This window comes from Felis catus, chromosome B3 (genome assembly GCF_018350175.1).
Source record: "Felis catus isolate Fca126 chromosome B3, F.catus_Fca126_mat1.0, whole genome shotgun sequence".
NCBI lineage: Eukaryota > Metazoa > Chordata > Mammalia > Carnivora > Felidae > Felis > Felis catus.
In genome coordinates, this window is record NC_058373.1 from 44369600 (window position 1) to 44390056 (window position 20457).

At 44.1% G+C, this 20457-nt stretch overlaps 1 protein-coding gene across 3 annotated transcripts in view; it reads left to right on the plus strand.

Moving 5' to 3' along the window:
- Positions 1-20457, plus strand: part of ANXA2 (annexin A2) — a 43169-nt gene continuing 22712 nt past the window's right edge. The window contains exons 1-3 of one of the 3 annotated variants that reach the window (XM_003987068.6): positions 1-102; positions 11429-11487; positions 14391-14490. In XM_003987068.6, the coding sequence (XP_003987117.1) occupies positions 11440-11487; positions 14391-14490 (148 nt within the window). In that variant the 5' untranslated portion in view covers positions 1-102; positions 11429-11439. Of the gene's footprint in view, positions 103-267; positions 293-2382; positions 2450-11428; positions 11488-14390; positions 14491-20457 lie in introns of those variants that run through there. The other 2 variants (XM_006932480.4, XM_045059230.1) reach the window with 2 other exon arrangements.

Genomic DNA, 20457 nt, shown 5'->3' on the forward strand with positions numbered 1-20457 from the left:
TCGCCTGCACCGCGAGGATGTGGCGGCTATAAAAGCCCCACCCAGGGCAGCCAGCTCTGCTGCACAACTGGGGACGCTCGCTGCTCTCGGCGCCCGGCCCAGGTAAGCGGGGCGCGCCCCGCCCGCCCGCTATGGCCCCGGGGCCGCCGCGCTAGCGGGACGGGGAGGAGCGGAAAAGGAGGCAGAGGGCCTGGCAAAGAGGCTTGGGCCACGGGAACGGCCTCGGGAGGCCGTCCAGGAGAGGGGGCTGGAGGGACGGTCCGCACGAGGTGGAGAGCGGCGCAGTAGCAAGGTGGTCTGGGCAGGGGTGAGGGGGACCAGTTGCGCCCCGGCGTTGGGGGTGCGGGGCAGAGGGAGGGGGTCGGGTATCCCCCCCGCAGTGCTCCCAGGAAACTTGGAGAGGGGCGCCAGGGAGGGGAGCGGAGGGAGGCCCTACATTCCAGACGCGCCGGGCGCGGGCGGTGGGCAGGGTGTGGCTGCTCCGGTAGCCTCGGCTCCCAGGCGGGGCGGTCTGGGGGGCATTTCCCTCCACGTTTAACAAAAGCTTTACGGCCATCTAAAAAGTAACCCCCAGCAGTTTCAAGTTACTTTACTTGAAAAACAAAACAAAACCTCGCCTTTGTGCAACTTGTACCGACCCGCCGGAGGAAAGCAGCTGGCGGGGGGGGGGGGGGGGGGGGGTGAGGTGTGGGAGTTTGTAGTAGCTACCCGATAACACAAAACAAAGAAGGAAAAAAAACCCTCAGCTTATTCTCCTTTGCCTAGATTATCTTGTAGGAGAGCAACTTTTGATTTCATTGTTATCTGGAGAGTATCTTGGTTGACCATTTTTTGCGTCAGGAAGGAAGTGTCCCCCAAGCTTGGGGGAAGGGAAGGAAGAGGGTTGTCCTTGACTGTTACTCCCGGTGATGCAGCAGTGAGTCAGGGACCAGGATACAGAAAAGGGCGTGGCCCCCTGGGCTGCTCCAGGCAGCTGGGAGGCCGGTCTCAGCCCCTGGAGTGGAGGGCTGGATTCCATCAACTGGCTGTTGAGAAGGTAGGGAGGAGGACATCAGTTTCCTTACCCATGAAAGTGGCTTCAGGATACTCGCTCTTACCTACACAGGGTTATCATTGAAGATTTAAAAAAAAAAAAACAAAAACAAAAAAAAAAACAAAAAACATTCAAAAGTAAATATGTAAAGCATACTGAAAACATGAAGTGCCCCACAATTGCAGATTGTCACTTTTCGGTTAAGATTTGCCATTTTAATGCTGTGGGTATTCTGAATCTAAAAGAGCAGTGGCCTCATGGGTACAAATGGTCTTTACCTAAAGCCATAAGATCCTAGAGTCAAGGAGTCTGGGCCCCTGAGCTTAGACTGACTCTACTGATGGATTCTGTCCAAAAGTGGGTTCTGCTGTGCCGGTCTGAAACTTGGAGATTTAGAATGCAGAATGCACTTTCTCATTGAAACAATGTTAGAGAGGTGCTTAGGTTCCTAATTAACATGGATTGTATCTACATTCTGTACTGATAGTACATGCTTAATTTGGTGGCAGGTGATGGTGAGGAGGAAAGGTGGGAGGATAAAGGAGGGTATGTGGGTAGGAAGAGTAAATCACTGAAATGTCATTCTGGAACTTTCCTTAATTTTAAGGTTGGCCCTGATTAATTATTTTAATTGGAAAATTAGATCTTTGCCCCCTCTCACCCCCCAATTTGTTTTTTTTTTCACCTACCTACTGTGTCCTTAGTGCCCCCGTTCTCTGACATATTGCAGAAGCCATTAGGCTTATCCAGTCCTGTCTTCCCACATCAGTGTACTTACACCCAGCTAGAGACTAGCAAATTGAACCAATATTTATGAAGTTAAGAGTGGTTGGTGATCCTGAAATCCTCAGCAACCCAAAGGTGTTGTATTATTTAAAAACCAAGAAAAGCTTGTTAACCTAAACACATCTATGTTTTATAAAGTTAGAGGCCATGGAATTAAGGAGCCGCATAATTACAACATTCAGGCGTTGTGAGGGAAGATCTCAGATGAGGCCAGGTTTACAGAGGCAACCTCTGGAGAGGAGTCCTCTGGCCTGTGACATTAACACATTTCAGTTTAGCACTTCTCTTTCTTCTGAGTCCATCTCTTATCTAGATGCTTCAGGGGTTTCTCCAAAAGTATCCATCACATCTGTAGTAAAAGGGTGTGACCATCAATGTGCATTTTTGTGATTTGGAGACCTCCTGGATTTTGTAATTTCCCACAGAGCCAAACAGCCTATCTGTGGCAAATGCCCAGGAAATACTGCTTGCTCACTGGCTTTGATTAGGTTCTTGGTCTTGGATTGCATCTCAGTATTTAACATTTTGTGTCTTTCAGCTATTAAAGGACTGTATTGATTGACATTATGCTGGCTCTCACGGCCATTAGTTTCCTGACTAATTTCTGATTTAAGTAGTTTTCTTGGCAAGGTAGGTAGCCTTCTATAATTGTTATTGATTTTGAGGGCGGTAGGCTCTTTCTGCACCATCGGAACTGGAATCTTGCACTAACGCTCTTGCAGGCTGTGGGCCTGCAGAGGCATTTTTTGTTAATGGAGAGTTGGCGGGTCACAAAAAGGAGTCCCAGGGTCTCCTGGGCTGCTTTGAACATCCATTCATTCCACAGTATTTATTACACATCTGTTATGTTCTACTTGCAGGTATAGGTACTGGGTATAAAAGACTGAACAAAACAGACAAAAACCAAACAAATAAAACCAAAACAAACTCTGCTCTTAAGACTTCAAGTCTGGCAGGAAGTGAAAGAAAACAGACAAAATAAGTGAATTATATAGATAGTAGTTGGATTTTGAACTTTACATTTTCCCAATTGAATATTTAGTTTCCAAACTTGGTGGAAGCTCATTTCCCCTTTAATCCAGCTGTTCCACAAAACTGAGCATCATATTTAGCTTGCCTGTGGCAGTGACCTTTAAAGTTATAGTGACTTAACCTGCCTTCTGGATTTGATTGTTAGAATTAAATAGAAATGGAATGCTCCTCTTTTTTCTTTTTTTGCACATAGGACTCCACCTCCCTCATTTTCCCTGGTGCCACACCCAGTTCTAGTTAGAGGCTACCTCAGGAAATTCCAGTTCTTTAAAAAAGTTCTTTCCACCCGTTCACTGGTATACTTTTCCTTCTGTTGCCAGAGACAGTCTCCATCTCTTTTGTTGGGAAGCAGGTCATCAGTAGGGGTCAGGAGATGCCCAGGCTTGTTTTGAGTGACTCCACTGAGATTACCTCTGAATCTCTCTTCTGGGGTACACCTTGAAACTTTAAGTCCTCTGCTCTCAGTCCTATGAGAGAGAAGGCAGTCGCATCCAAGTAGTCTGAGTTCTAATCCCAGTTTTGGTGTGGAAGTTCGACTCAAGGGAGTGGCTGTGATCTAGAGTCCTTGCTCTTTGTCTCCTGGCCACACCCAGTGTGCACACTCTTAACCCAGAGGGAATGGGAGTCCAGAGGCCACTTGCAGGTCCTCGTTTCCACCTCCTTCCTTACATTCCATGCTGTAGGAGATGCAGGTTACATTTCCACATTGTCTAGGGGACAGAGCTAGAGCCCAAGTGACCCTAACAGCACAGAGGTGGGGTGCTGCGGGTTGGAAGGGGCTGTATGTCAAGACGAGAAGGAGGCTGCCCCTGAAGTGATCTGCCAGGCTTTTTTTTTTTTTTTTTTTTTAACATTTATTTTTGAGACAGAGAGAGACAGAGCATGAACGGGGGAGGGTCAGAGAGAGAGGGAGACACAGAATCTGCAACAGGCTCCAGGCTCTGAGCGGTCAGCACAGAGCCTGATGCGGGGCTTGAACTCATGGACCGCAAGATCATGACCTGAGCCGAAGTCGGACGCTCAACCGACTGAGCCACCCAGGCGCCCCTCTGCCAGGCTTTGAGAAGATTTGCACAGAAGCTGGCCGCTTAAGAATCCAGCTCAGAATATATGGAACTGGAACTGCATTTGGGATGTTTAGCATGAAGGAGAGAAAGAAGACTGAGCAAGAGTGCACTGAAATAGGAGACATAAGTTGGAAAGACCCAGTGTGTGTAAACCATCCATAAGTGCGTTTGAACGCCAACTGTTAGCTAGGCACTGCGCTCAGACCTGTGAGGAAACAGAAGTGAATGTGACAAACCCTATGAGCAGATACAATGGAAGACCACCTTCATATACAGGAGACAGGAGCACAGGGCAGGGAGAGGTGCAGGAGAAAAGTACATGATTTTTTGTATCCTGAAGTCTCATGAGGATGTCAGCTGATCAAGATTGGGTGTTCCCAGAGGAGGGAACTTGAAGAACTTGGGCATAGACGTAGTAGATCTGTGCTCAGTGTATTTGGAGAAGAATTACCAGTCCAGTGTGACTGCAGTGCTAGGGGTGTGTGCGTGTGTGTGTGTGTGTGTGTGTGTGTGTGTATATACACACACATACGTATTTGTATGCATGCATTCGTGTGGGGCTGTGTAGGAGATATTTATGGAAAGGTAGGTAGAGTCCAGAGTCAAGATCTTGAATGCTGAGTTTAGACTCTTTCCTGTAGGCATCAGGACCCCATTAGAAATAAAATAAGTGGGTCATAAAACACTGAAATTGAACTGTAGATGCGCAGGCCTTGATTTCCCAACCCTGAAAGTGTTTCATGCCAGCTGACTTCATTCTTCCTGCCAGTTTCTTTCCACCCACTCCAAACCCATGTCGGGGGACTGACAGAGAATCTCTGAGAACAGGAGGCTGCCACATAAGTCTGTAGGTAGCAAACAGACACATCCTGATACAGGTCTGGCAGCAAAGGAGCAAGCCAGAGCAAGTGCTGTTGTGTCCGCCCTGCTCAGTTAGATCAAGGCCACTGGGCAGAATTCCAGGATTTCTGCGGAATGACTTGGCCCTGTGACTCAGGCATTGATCAAGACCGTAAAACCAAGGAGAAAAGTATGTGTTTTCAGGAATGTTCTCTTCAGTAGAGATGCTTTGGGGGGGGGGGTGGGGTGAAGAGTGGACGGAGAACAATATGAATTCCACGCCCAGCCCCACTCATGCATTCCTCCTCCCCACTTTTGGTTTAAAATCCCAGTCTGATCCTGTGGACCTGGAACTGCACAGGAAAGGTTTTGGTGGGGAAACCCAACCCTCCACACTCCCAACCCCACACATTTTCTCTTTAAAAATCCTCATTTGTATCATCCAGTTCCTGATTGATTCATCATGGTTGCTAGGGCTGTGTTTTGTGGCAACACATCAACATGCCATGTAAAAACTGTAAAGTGGGTGTGTCCACGAAACTGCTGGTTTATACTCAGATTTCAGATTTGGTTGTGCAGACCAGCCCTGTTGCAACATGGTTTTGTTTGTTTGTTTGTGTGAATTAGTATTTGGGTTTTCTGGAGCTGGTTCCTAATTCCTTTTAGTAGTACTTGTTTTTGATTTGTAGTGTTGACTCTTGGGTTTGCTTTGTCTGTTTCAACTTTTGTTTGTTTTTTGCAAATTTTGTTTTAATTTTCTTTTTATGGGCATAGTTAAACCTGTTTCACTTGTACCATTTTTATTACTGCATGTTTGCAGTGAAACAGTAAAATATTTTTAAAAATGTAGGGTTTTTTTTAAAAAAAGGACAAACCCTTAAGTATCTTTTTTTAATAATCTTTTTTACTTGTTTTGAGAGAGAGAGAACATGAGCAGCAGAAGGGGGGGCAGCGAGAGATGGGGACAGAGTATGTGAAGTGGGCTCAGCCAGAGAACCCAGTGTAGGGCTCCAACTCAAGAACTGTGAGATCACAACCTGAGCCGAAGTTGGAGGAAGTTGGAGGCTTAACCGACTGAGCCACCCAGGCGCCCCCTTAAGTATCTTTAAGACAGTCCTTATGTTAAATGTAAATGATTGTTTTTCGACAGCTGCACAGATTTCACTAATGTCTGGCTTTGTACTCTAAGAGCTTTTCCAGTCAGGCAGTTAACTGTCTTCATTCATTAATATTTTCAAGGCCAGAGGAAAAAACTGTTCCCTTTATGGCTGGGGCAGGGAGGGGCACAGTGAGTCTGTGTTCTCACCCCGGTGGTGAATTATTTCAGACTTGTTTGAAGTAGGTGTGGCTCTTTCAGTAAGTCACTCTGTACCTCTCCAGTTATTTTCTTAAACGAAAAAACTTTACCTGATAAAGAGCCATTTTAATGATCTTGTCTCGTCAGCCAGCCCTTCCCTGGGAATGGAAGGTACTGGTGCGTGCAGATCCTAACTCACCAACAGATGGTATTTGCTGACTTTTTTTTCCCTTCCGTTTTACAAGTTGAAACCAGTTGGAGATCTGGGTGAGGTCAAAGTGCTGGAAAGAGTGATGCAGACTGCCATTTTCATGTTCTGTAAGAAGTCTGCCAGGCAAGGAGTGGTTGTTCTGCTTTTAAAACACTTCAGAATTTTTACACCGTGATGTGGAATAGGTGAGAGTGGAATTGTCTCATGGCTTGTAGACTTCATTTTATTCTCAAAGCACTAGGTAAACTAAGGCAGAGCTTAAGTAAGAAAATTCAGCCTCCAGGGGCACCTGGGTGGCTCAGTTGGTTAAGCTTAGTCTGACTCTTGATTTCGGCTCAGGTCATGATCTCACGGTTGTGAGACTGAGCCCCACGTCAGGGCTTAAGAGTCTGTCTGTCTGTGTGTCTCTCTCCTCTCCCTCCCCTTCTGGATCCCCCCTGCACCACCCCCTCCTCCCAAAAAAATTCAGCGTCCACAGCAAATGTTGTGGTGAACAGATACTGCAAGCATTGGTGAACAAATCACTTTGGCTTTCTGGCTCTCCAGTATTTCCACAGCCAATCTTAATTTTGCACCATTCAGAATCCAATATTTTAGGTCCCCCACAGGATACCACATTAGACATGTTTTAAACCTGTCCTCTTGGTTCTCCCACCACCCAGGGATAGACCGTCTCTTCCATTTCTTCTCCCTAGCCTTTCCCCCATGTTTCTCTGGTTGGAACCTTCCCGAGTGAATGCTGTTCTCCATCTAGTCAGTACCTCACCAGAAAGCTCTTACCTGATCCCACCCTTATTACTTTTATCTTTCTCTCTGCCTGAGTCTTAGTCTTTGGAATGAAGAACTATTGTGAAGTTGCAAAGGTGAAGGCCCAAGAGTCAGAGGACCCAGATTCTGGCCCTGCCTCCATTCTCATTAGCTGAGTTACTTGGGCTCATGTCTCAGGTGTCTCACTGGGGCAGGAAGGGAAGAGAGCTGGAAAGCCCTGCGGGGGTGGAGTCTGCGTTTCACAGTTTTGTGTGTGTCTGTCATAGCCCTCAGTGAGTGCAGACCAAGTGTGTGCTTGCTAGGGGGTTATTGATTATTTGCATGTTACCTGTGTTTGTAACCTACAATAGCACTACCAAGACTTTCTCTGCTTTCAAGAGTAGCGCTGCACTGGCACATTCTCATCAATCAAACATACTATGCTAACTGATGTTTTAACAAGCATTATAAGTGGCAGAGCCGACTGTTTCTTCTAGTGACTAGTCAGTCGTTCACAAAATGGCTTTGCATTGCCAGGGGATCGGATGAAGAAACAAGGGCCATATTTTATTTGTAAGGTGAAAATGTATTTGTTATTAAGCTTGCACGAAATAGGAAATATTTATTGGATAGAAAAGAACTTGCATTGAGTTATAGCAAATGTCATGGATATTGTTTTGTGGTTATTGTGATCATTTTGCTTTTTCTGCAGAATGGCTATAAATAATACAAATATAAATGTTAATTATGCCAAATACCAACTCATTTCTAAAAGTTTATTTAGCATCTAGAGTGTGCAAGGCGCTCTTAAATTTGCGGGGGATCAAGACTCGATGAGGAAGATGAGGTAAAACATACTCCCTGCCACTCTGAATGGTACTTAGGCATTTGCCATTTGAATACTTGGTACATGCAGGAACTCAGTACGTTTTGCTCAGCAAAGAAGTCTGGTGGCATCAGAAAGTGCTTTTGGCATTGAAAGGTGGGAGAGAGCATCTGGGAAGGCAGCTACAACCACCCCATTAGCAGATGCCAGAGGAGTGGTAACTTCAGGAATGGGTATTGTCTCCATAACTAGAAAAAGAGGTTAAGGTAAGGATATGGGGGAGGAGCTAGGCATCAGGGTGCTGTGGACGAAAGGAGTACAGTGTTTGGGGAGAAGCAAGTAACTATTGGGCTCAAGTCCGCTTTTCCTGGGGAGTACATAGAGGGCGCCGAAATGGGGTTTCTGTGCCAGTCTTTGAGGGCTGCCCCAAGCTGGAATAAGAGAATACCATTGAAGGATGGGTTTTTAACTATTTCAATAGGATGAAATAGAAGAATTTTATTTTTTTTTTTAATGTTTATTTTTCAGAGGCGGGGAGAGGCAGAGAGAGGGGGACAGAGGATCTGGAGTGGGCTCTGTGATGACAGCAGCTAGCCCGATGGGCTCGAACTCACAAACCAGACTCAAACTCAGGAACCGTGAGATCATGACTTGTGCCAGAGTTGCACCCTTAACTGACTGAGCCACTCATGTGCCCCAAGAATTTAATTGATAGTAGCATGTAGGATTGATTTGATGAAAGAACAGCCCAACTGTGGACGATAAAATGGAGATGAAGATTTGTGGCGCTTAAAAAAAGCCCTATTTTCTGGCTCTCCTCAATGTGTTGTGGCTGTGGGAGAAGAATTAACAGGAATGGAGAGTGTATATCAGATTGCCTTTGACTTATACGGTAACGAGGGTCCCACGTGGGGCAAGCTTAGGCAGCTGTTTGCAAAGCCAGTGCTCATGGCCGGAAAGGCAACTTAGAGGAAGAACTGTGCAATAAAAACTTACTGTGCCTCTGTGGTTGAGACTCCCTAAACATCAGAACCAATGTGAGGTAACTGATTTAAGAAAGAAGTGGACTTTAATCCACACTTCTCTGTGAGGAGAAACAATTCTGTCTGCAAGTCTGACTTAGCGGTCCTCTGTTCAGGGTTTTGCTTTTGTTTCGGTGTTTTTATTTCTTAGCTGTTTACGGTTGGGACTAGAATTCTTCCAGGTGAGTGACAACAGTTCATCCCTTACTGCAGACCTATTGCAGTTCTGACTAAGCCTCAGGGGTGGTAGTCAAGGTCAGGATTGGGTGGTTAGTGTCCTAGGGAATTCTGCTTAGGTGATTCTCAGGCTGATGGATACTGGTGATACCTTCTGGAATGTTTCTTGCCACAAGTAGAAGTAGGAGATTTCCTGCTCTATCAAGGCAGACTTGTTTGTCTTGACAAGAAATCTCAAACTTGGTTTTCCAGTAACCTGGCTACTGTAGATGTTTTTGGGCTAGGATTGGACCATGGCACCATGGGATCCTTTAGACCAGTGCTGCCCAACAGAAATAGAATGTGAGCTGCACATGCAACTGTAAACTTTCTAGTAGCCACGTTTAAAAAAAAAGGAAAAGAAACAGGTGAAATTAAATTTAGATCATGTATTTGGTTGAACCCAATGTACCTAACATATCATAAATACAATATATAATTAATATAAAAAAAACAAAGATATTTTATATTCTTTTTCTCATAGTAAGTCTTCAAAATCCAGGGTGTAGTTTACACTTAGAGCACATCTCACCTTGGACTGGACAGTTTTCAAATGGTTGATAGCCGGGTGTGGCTGGTAGCCACTGTTTTGGACAGTTCAGTTAGAGATGCATGACCACCCATACCAGCATGGCATATTTGTTACAACTGATGAACCTACCTTGACATATCACTGTCATTCAAGGCCCATAGTTCACATTAGAGTTCACTCTTGGTACTATACATTCTATGGGTTTTGACAAATGTATAGTGGCTACCATTACAGTATCATACACAGTAGTCTCGTGGCCCTAAAAATCCTCTGTTCGTCCCTCCCTCTTTTCTAATTCCTGGCAGCCGCTGATCCTTTTACTGTCTCCTTTGTCTTGCCTTATCCAGACTGTCATTTTAGTTGGAATCATACCATGTGTGTAGTAGGTAGCCCTTCACACTGGCTTCTTTCACGTAGTAATATGCATTTAAGATTCCTCCATGTGTGTTCATGGCTTCATAGGTCATTTCTTTTCAGTTCTGAATAATATTCCATTGTCTGGGTACCACAGTTTATTTACAGAGCAAGACTTTTTACAGTCAGGATTCTATCCCAGTGGTGGGACATATTTGCGGGTGGGGGTGTCTGAGGGCTGAGGGAGTGGGGGTACTTGGAATAGCGGTGGTTTTCTTGAAGACAGAGGGGTGGTCTAGGAGAGAGCTCAGGATGAAAATCTTGCAAAAATATATCTATAAGCACAAATAAAGGTGAATCCTCTTTTCTTACATTTCTTACACCTCCACCCAACACAGAGCCTGGCACCTGCTTTTCGTCCAAAGTGTTGAGAAGAGTTAACAAATGTGTGTGCCAAACACTGCCTCCAAGCCAGTTTTATGAAGATACTTAGACCATGCTAACTGTTGGAAGAGAATGGAAAGCAGGATTTGCATAGGCATAATTTCCTTGATCAAAGAATATTAAGCACAGAGAGATCAAAGTGAACGTTGCTGTAATTCAATTGTTGATCCCACTGTTTCAGGATACAGCTCTGCTCTGTTTTCTTTATTTTGGGATGATGGTGCTAAATGACCTCTCTTGTCTCAGTTGAGATAAATTTCCTGCTACTTGGGCACTTTTCATTGGCAGAGGTTGGTGTATCAATTCCGAGAACTGTGTGATTGCAAAGCTGGAAAGCCAATTCATCAGGCTATAGTGTCACAGCCCGATTAAGTGTATTAACTGGAAGATGACTTCATTTCAGCCATTTTGAATCTTAAATACAAGGATCAGTCTTTTATGGAATGAGTTAATGTTAGAAAATCTGTCCATTGTCTTTTTCATAAACAGTTTAATATCTTCTAAACATCAGTGAGTTAGAAAATAATTATGGATAGTAATAAGTATGGACAGAATGGGCCAGTGTGCAAATGCTATTGATTTCAGGCCACACTCATGGTTTTCAGGTCCTTTTCAATAGGTTAAATTACTGGGGAGAAATACAGAAGCAGTGGCTGGTTTGACAAGCTTATCACTTTTTATGAGAAGTGGAAGACTCAGTTTTATCCTGTTGGAACAGGTTGCATTAGCCTTGGGGAGCATTATGTTTTTATATTCACAAATCAGTCTCCCCAGGTTCTGTTTACACAGAACAGGAGAAAGACTGGCTACTTCTGTAGTCCATCCCAAATCTAAGGCATACCATCTCCCAGCTTTAATTTGCCCAATCATAAGATAGGAATTGAATCTATTTGCAAAAATTACTCTAATATCCTCAGATGAAATGGTCCAAGAAATAGAGATTAGTATAATGAATCACTGCGCTTCAGGGGAAAGGAAAGCCTCTTCATAAATATTTTCTTGTTGTACTTTTTTTCCCCAGCTTCTTTCAAAATGTCTACTGTTCACGAAATTCTCTGCAAGCTCAGCTTGGAGGGTGATGTAAGTATATCATTTTCACTTTGGTAATTTTTGCAAATTGGACATCTCTCTGGATAACTGTGCTACTCTCTTTCCTTGTGAATCTAGGGAAAATGAGGACAAAATATAGACAGTCATTCCCCGTCTTTGTTCCCCTTTCCTTCCCCGTTCCTTTTGCTGTTCCTAGTAGTTCAATTTGATAGAAATGTTATGGCACTGGAAACTTTTTAGGCATCACATTAAAATTGAACATACACTAGTGACATTGGAGTGGCTGGAGTTTTACCTTGCTATATACTTAGCATGGCAATGGTAGTAATTGTTATGATGATACATGTCTTTTAATGTCACGCCCTGGCATTTTATTAATGACTGTCATAAGCTACAGCCATCTTGAAAATGATCCTTGTGTGTTTTGGACTTCTTACAGTGTACAGGAAGTTGTTCTAGACAAGGACTTAGACGTTTGTTATTTTTTTTTTTTAATTTTTTAATGTTTATTTATTTTTGAGAGAGAGAGAGACAGAGTGAGAGCAGGGGAGGGGCAGAGACTGAGACACAGAATCCAAAGCAGGCTCCATGCTCTGAGCCATCAGCACAGAGCCCAGCCTGGGGCTCAAACCCACGAATCGTGAGATCATGACATGAGCCAAAACCAAGAGTTGGATGCTTAACTGACTGAGCACCCATGTGCCCCAATAGTGTATATTTTTAACCCTTCCTCTTGGAACTTGTGCACACTGTTGTTGGCAACACTTACAAGCTGCATGTTGAGGTCCAGACAAGTCCAAGAGCTAAATAATTTATTCCTTAATGGATCTGATCATTAGATTATTTTTAGTATCAGATTTCAGAAGTTGGCTTCTCGTGTAGCCTTTAGTATGATGCATTTCTCTGTGTGGAGAGATGGGCCTGCAATAGAAAATGTCCTACATTTCCCCCATATTTTAATGTTTTTTTATTTTAGAGAGAGACAGAGCACAAGCAGGGGAGGGGCAGAGAGAGAAGGAGACACAGAATCCGTAGCAGGCTCCAGGCTCTGAGCTGTCAGCACAGAGCCTGATGCAGGCCTCGAACCCGCAAACTGAGAGATCATGACCTGAGCCGAAGTCGGCTGCTCAACTGACTGAGCCACCCAGGGGCCAATTTCCCCCATATTTTGAAGGAAGAAAAAAAACCACTTTTCCTCAATAATTTGATTTTCAAACAAGTGGATTTTACAGGTAATAGGTTCAATTATCCATTTAGTTTTGTTTCCAGAAAATTTATAAATTATTTATAACTTTTCCCTACTCACTGTTGTTTTTGGAATAAGACAACGTAGGACCTGAGAAATAAAGCCTTATATGATATGGCTCAATGACCAGACTGCTTGCCTTTGGAAATAATTGATGTAAATAATTGATTGTTTATTGTTAATAATGTTTTAATAATCTAATAATAATAATCATCTAATAATCTAAGATGTTCTTCTTAGATTTCCAAACACATTTTGTAGCCACCATAATAAATATATTACTTTAGAATAGCATTTTGTCCTTACCTCTTCCTGAATGTATGTTTCATTTCCATTGATATAATCTTACGGGAGTGTTGAGGAAAATTAGATGGAAAATACTTTAAGAATCCATTGTGTTTCAGAGTTTTAAATATTAAATGGATTCAGTATTTGGCCAAGATGATCACAAGTACATTTTGAAATACTCTGCCCAGTCTTGAACTTAGATTTCTGGTTTGCCTTGGGAGATATTTGAGAGGATGGCATCATAGTTACTTACCTGTATAACCTCACTGCTAATAAAACCAAGTGAAATGGGTGCTGGGATGCCTCATAATGTGTTGCCCGTGGGTGGAAAGGTAAGTCAGGGCACCTCGGTCTGGGACTCTTCCCAGAAACCGAAGCAAGGCAAAGTCATCACATCATGATGGCTGTTATATACTTGGGGTTGGTGGTGGGGATGGATTAGTCTTGATGTTGAAGGTGGATGGTTCCACTGACAGCATAAACCAGTGTCCGTCTTCTTTTGCTTGTCCTTTGCTTTGGGACCAGGTAGCAGGGAGGAAAGCTCCAAGAGCTCTCAAGGAAGGAGAGAAGTTAACGCTTTGGAAGGAAGTGATGTAGATGCACTCTACTGTCCTTCCCTCAGTCTGGGGTGGTGGGGTGGGGTGGGTGGGAGTGGGGCCATCAGATCATTGGAAAAGGGAGAGGGTATTGTTTAAAAGGCGATAAGAAAATAAGAAGAGTGGTAGACATAGGGTTCAAGGCATAGTGTTAAAGATAGCAGAGGAGAGGGAACGGAGAGAGAGAGGAGCAGGAACTTGGTGAGCAGCAGAAAGAGGTTGTGGGCCATGAGGCCTGACCACCTTAGTGCCATGGCTTCCCTCACTTATCTGATAGTCTAAAATAAGCAGGTCAGCATTTTACATTTATATTTTAAAGAATTGTGAGCCCAGTGATACAGGCCCAGTGGAAATTCATATGCCTGTAGCAAAAACTTGGCTAAACACACTTGTCATTCAGGCATTACCACATTTTCAGCTTGTTTCACATTGTTGCCGGCCTAGTTTCATGCTTTCCAAAGCCTTACCAGATAAACGCCCAGTAACATGGGAATAGGCCTAAGCTGAGAGCCAGGAGGCCCAATTTTGGGTTGTCTGCTTTTGAGTGTGCACCAGAAATAGGGTAAGTGGAAATACACACAGTGTATTCTAAAGTAGCTGAGCCTTTAGAGACAAATTCTCATTAGAAATGATGAAGTTTCTTATCCTCTGTGTGATGGGCACATTGATACTTCCCTAGTTACCTAGTTTACGAATGATTTGAATTGTTTAAAGAAACAATGGAAAAAAGTCCATTTTAGGGCTGTTTCAGCTGGAGGGTTTGAAATGTTTATGACTTAAGTGTGTTTGTCTTTCAACCTCAGCACTCCACTCCCCCAAGCGCATACGGGTCGGTCAAAGCATACACCAATTTTGATGCTGAGCGTGATGCTCTGAACATTGAAACGGCCATCAAGACCAAAGGTAGGTGACTTTTGTCTTCGTCTTGTCAGGCTCTGATTGAGGCATTTTTGTTGTCTCTTCATTCTCCCTCAAATCTCCATATACTGCCCATTTGAAATTGTCCTCGAGCCTTGATGGAGTGGATCTATGCCTTCCCCACTCCACCCCACCCCTCCTTCCCTCCCTCCCTCTTCCTTCCCCACTTTGAAGACTTAAAACATGAGAAAGTATTTTAAGCAAGTAGCCCAGTAACATGGGAATAGGTCTAAGCTGAGAGCCATGAGGCCTGATCCCCTGCATGTGTGTTTTGGGCTCAACTCTTCATTCGGAGGCCTCAGCGCCTCCTTTATAAGGAAGAGGTTGGTCATGGTGATCCAAAAGAGCCTTTTTTGTCCTGGATCCCCTTGAATTTTGTTACATTTGTTGGAAAAATGCTGGGAAATTTTTACTGCTTTGCTTTTAGATTGATCTAATGAACAAAAAATTCAGACCTTTTTTTTAACCCTATTAGTTACGCCCCTTCTTCTGCCTGGAGCTTGAATTAGAAAAGCTGTCAGAATGAGTGTTTCCTCAAGTTCAAGGATGAGTAAGAGAGGGCTGGGGGCATATGAGCTTCCCTTAGAAATACAGCAGATAAAGCATTTAATTGGGCGGAGCTGAGCAAGAACTTGTTCAGGTCATCATCGTGCTGTTTTCCCTTCAGACTCTGGCTTATGTTAATGAAGCACGTGTCTTTGGGGTCCCCCCACCCCCAAATCCCTGGAACATTGTGATTAGTGTGGTGATGCTTGTGATTCACTGCATTCTTCCCCCTTTTGGACAAAGCACTTCCTTTCCCTGAGGGGCTGGACTGAAATGTGGATGTGACCCAGCAACCAGAGCAGTTGCTGGTTCCTACCTGTGCTGATGAGTGGTTTTCTCTTCACAGTAGAGTGTTTTAATTTAGGGACACTCTTGTGCAAGTGGCATTCAGGTCACTGACAGACTGGGAACTTCAAACAGGATTACCTAGGAACCTAAAGCGAGGATGATCATATGACCTGGCTTATTTATGTCTACGTTATTTACTGATTGTGCCCCTTGTCACTCTCAGAATTGTTTTGTGGGATAAATTACATGGTCATCTTTCCTAAAACCTCAGAGAAACTGGTGACTTTGTTTCTAGAGACAGGATGGAGAGGAGAAAAATCTTTTACATCCCGTGGCTCTAACAGGACACAAGGATTTGCACCATCTGCCTGAAGCAGCCTTACGTTGTGTGAGGACACTGGGAACCTCCCAGAATGGCTGCCTGGACAACTGGAGGGAGAGGAAAGAAGCATCCAAATTAGACGTTTAATATGAGTCTTCTTTTCTTGATGCTTTTAAATGACCATACTTGTCAAAGGCTGGGTTGGGAAGTCAGGAAGTCACTAATCAGAAAATGAGACTAAAGTTTTCAGGCCTTGGGGCTCCCGGGGGGACTCAGTCAGTTAAGTGTATGACTCTTGAGTTCAGCTGAGGTCATGATCCCATGGTTTGTGAGATGGAGCCCCTCGTCTGGCTCCCCACTGAGCACGGAGCCTGCTTGGGATTCTGTCTCTCTGCCCCTCCCCTGCGCATGTGCGTGGGCATGCATGCACTCCAGTGGTGTCTCTCAAAATGAATAAATAAACAGTTAAAAAAAACTTGCAGGGCTAATCTCACCACAGACCTTTCTCTTCGCTGGAGCTGAAGTGTGTGGTGGGTGAGTGCATGTGCCATTGTGGCTCACTTACCACCTTGGCTCTGCCACTAATTTACTAGCTCTCTGACTCCGGAAAAACACTTGACTTCCTTAAGCTTCAGTTTCCTCCTATAAAGTAGAGCTAATCAAAGTTACACTTCACACAGTTTTGGTTTTTTTTTTCTTCTCCAGTTGTTGTGAGGTATGAGTGGGGCCTGCCATAGAGACAGTGTTCAAAATGTGCAAAACATGTTACCTTAACACACAGGATCCACTGTCCTAACACTCACCTTATCTCCCTATTTGGGTGTGCCTACATTCCTGGGGGTTCTTGACAGGCCACTGTAGAGACACACTCCACTCACCTAACAGTTAACTCATCTGACAAAGATGGTGCCTTTTCCAAGCTTGAGACAAAGGCTGCTTTCATCCCTGCATGAGAAAGCTTCTAAGCACACTGGAATGTAAAGATTGTGCAAATGAACTCTGGTAACAGCTGAAACTCCCATGGTAATAAAAATACCTTCAGGCCCTTTCTGAGTTAGTAGGAAAATACTGTAGTTTCTAAACAGAAACGTCTGGAGGGCTAAGAATTGGATTCCTGCATTCCAGTTTGGTCAAAAGCAGCTGACATCACTAATATGGTTGCCACTATTTATTGAGCGCTGATTATGGGAAGGCATTGCACCAAACACTTTAGGGAATGTTCTTCTTAGGTGAACTTCAAATTGATCCTGACATAGTGTTGTATCCTCTCGGATTTATGGGTGACACAATTTAGGGTTAACATGTTTCAGGTCTCTTGGCCTTGGTTCAGACTGGGGTTTGAACAGCTTTGTTCAGCCCCAGGCCTGTGTTCTTAAACACCCTGATCTCGTGCCACCCACCTGCAAGTATTGGACTTTTTTTCTTTGCCATAAGTTATTTTTAGACGTGAAGAACATTTTGTAGTTGGGATTCTATCGATATCGGATACCTGTCATATTTGTGGTCCAGGTTCAGATCCCCTGTCTTCTTCTCTTCCGGACTTAATGCCTAGTGATTCCACTTAGGACCACTTAATTATTTACTTTTGGTACCTAGTAATTTTACCGAGTAACTGAATTTTCTTGTGTTAGTTCTCTTGGCCCCTTAAAATAATTTGTGGATTGTCAGTATGTTTGGGAACCTTAAATCCAGGAAACTATTGAGAAGAAAGAAAGTGATATTCATGTAGAGCTCAGTGTACCAAAGATGTTAATATCAGCATTAGTTATGGTGGTGAAAAGCCCGGGTCTCTTCTAGTTGGAGAATGACTTAGTAAGTTGTGGTAACTCCTTCTGTGTTACATAGAATATCTGTAGAATGTCACAGATATGTGAAAAATGAGATTTATGAGCCATTTTTACAGAGATACAGTTCACATACATACAATTCACCTATATTAAAAGTGCAATTCAGTTTCTTAGTGTATTCACCGAGTTTTACAACCATCACCAACATTTTAGAACGCTCATTTTAATTTTTTTTTTAATGTTTACTTATTTTTGAGAGAGCGTGCGCCCGTGAGCAGGGGAGGGGCAAAGAAAGAGGGAGACACAGAATCCGAAGCAGCTCCAGGCTCCGAGCTGTCAGCACAGAGCCTGACGCGGGGCTCAAACTCACCAACCGTGAGATCATGATCTGAGCGGAAGTCAAACGCTCAGCAAACTGAGCCACCCAGGAGCCCCTGGAATGCCCATTTTAACATACACTCACCTAAAGGTGTCAGTTGTATAATTGATTCTTTTCCTCTATTGCACTTTCAGCACATTGCGTATTCTCCAAATTTGCTATGGTGGCACACATCATCTTCATAAATGGAAGGCAATACATTTAATTACAAACAAACGAAGTCAGTAGTTGGGAAAGTAACATCCCTTTGTTCCTTTCTCCTTCCTCTTGATATTTGTAGATAACTAACACTACTTTTAAAAAGTGAGCTAATTAATAGTTGCGCTTCCCATTTAAAATACCTTCTACCTTAAGTGTAATTAAGAAGCTCGTGCCACACCTTAACCCCACTCCCACCTCAAACCCTTTATCGGGAGGACACCATGTTCCATAATTTCTGTTTCCTTGACATCACTGGAAACAAAGGGTAAACCTCAAATGCTGACCTAAACAAAGGGCAAAGGACCATGACAAGATGACTCTCTGGGCCTCCTCTCCTAGATCAGGTCACCTCAGTGTATGTGCACACATGTGCGAGTGTGTGCCACGTACCGAGCTCACTGGGCGTGTTCTGCTCCCTCTGACTGACCACAGACTTCCCTTTAGTGCAGGTACTCTCAGGAAGGAGAGCTGGGAGCAAGTCACCTGTGGGGGAGGCTTCTGCAGCTGCTGTTGAACAAAGGATGGCAGAGGTGCCTGGGTGGCTCAGTTGGTTAAGCTTCCCACTTTAGCTCAGGTCGTGATCTCGCGGTTCATGGATTCAAGCCCTGCATCACTCTCTATGCTGTCAGTGTGGAGCTGGCTTCAGATCCTATTTCCCTCTCTCTGTCCCTTTCCTTCTTGTGCTCTCTCTCTCTCTCTCAAAAATAAACATTAAAAAAAAAAAGGATGGTAAACGGGAACAGGCCTGAAGTTGGAGGAATTTGAGGGAGGGGCAGGACTGGGTGAGAACAGTGGGCTGCTACTACTGTCTGGACTAGTCGTGAGGACCAGAAGCAGTTATTAGCCTTCCTTCCCCTCAGTCATATCCTCTCTCACCTGGCCTGTTACGGCATCTGTCCTCTTAATGGGTCACCTTGCCTCATCCATTGCAGATTCTCTTTCTAGCTGCTTCTCCAGGCTGTTCAGAGCCTTTATTCTGATGGGAGTGTGCAGTCCCCATCTAGTGGGAGTGTTAGCCTACTTCTATCCCTAAGCAGCTCCCACTCACCTCTCAGCATGAGCCCATACACAGCTTCTTCTCCAAGTTTTCTCTGAGGAGGAGGCAGAATCAATTATTCCTTGGTCTTTGTCTTAGATACTTCATGTAAGTCATTTACAGCTCTTGTCATACTGTGTTGTAGCTATTTATGTATGGATTTGTCTCTCCGACCAGAATGTGAGTTCCTTGAAGGCAAGGACTTTATTTCATTAAACTTATTTAATCTGATTTAACCTGGCCCCTGAGACTGTGTGAGAAGGTAAATATTTAACCTATATTTAAAGTGTAGTCAAATGTGCACAGATCCCAGACCACACACAGGTGAGTGCAGAGCAGGGAGCGAGATGAGGCAGCAGAGGACAATTCCAGAATCTGGACAGTATCCAGGAAGGATAACAGTTCCCTAGTGAGCTTTGATCTGTTTTCACAAAATGAATTTAGCTCACGCTCGTGAGTCTGCCTTGTTTTTAGTTTGAAGGGATCTTAGTATCTCTTGAGTATGTCACCTAAACCAAATGCATGATTGTTTTGTGTATACTCTGGCTTGAGGTAGACTATGCAATTACTTACCTTAATTTACGTCTAGTTAGAAACTGAATAAGGCTGTGCAAAAGTAGTAATATTGGTTAATTAACAAGAGGTTTCTGAGACTTAAATCTGTAGGAGTCTCTTGGTCTAGATTGGCCCTGGGTTAAATATATACTATAGAGTGTACAACACAGCTGTGAATGGTTTACCATATGGGTCCAAATAACTAGAAAGGAAAGTCAGCTAAATTAGAAAAGGACGAATCCAGACTCCATAAAATAGATTGTAATTAGAAGCAGCACAACCCCAGAGTTAGTGTGAGTGCCAAGAGACGGCTACAGCTTCGGTCTCTCTCTCTCTCTAGAAGGGGAGGGAAATGAGTTGCCCTGTTATTATTGCCAGTTTTGATTTTAGCAGTATTTGTGTTCTCCGGAAGGGATGCAAAAGCGGGTGATTTTTCCCCCTTCTCCTAAGCACAAGTATAGAGAAGCATAACTGCAGCAAGTTTTTGCACTTATTTTTCTCTTATATTTTTGAAAAGGAACCATGTTTTCCAGCATGGCCCAATGACTAACATTCCATGCCAGTGGAAAGCAGGCCGGGACGTGTATTTTTGGTTCACCTGCACACCTGGAGGGATATTCGTCCAGCTGAGACAGCAGTTAGGAATATAGTCTCTCCAAGATGCCAGGAGGCAGACTGGCTGTGAAAGGTGGCTTCTCTCTTAAGAGGGGAGTGGGAGGTGAGGGCCCAAACCTACAAGAACCCTTAAGCCTGAGGGAGAGTGTACTCGTGAGGAAGGTCTTTGTGACCCATGCAGCCCAGGGCCTTCCCACCCTCCTGTGAGGAAACAGGAGGAAGG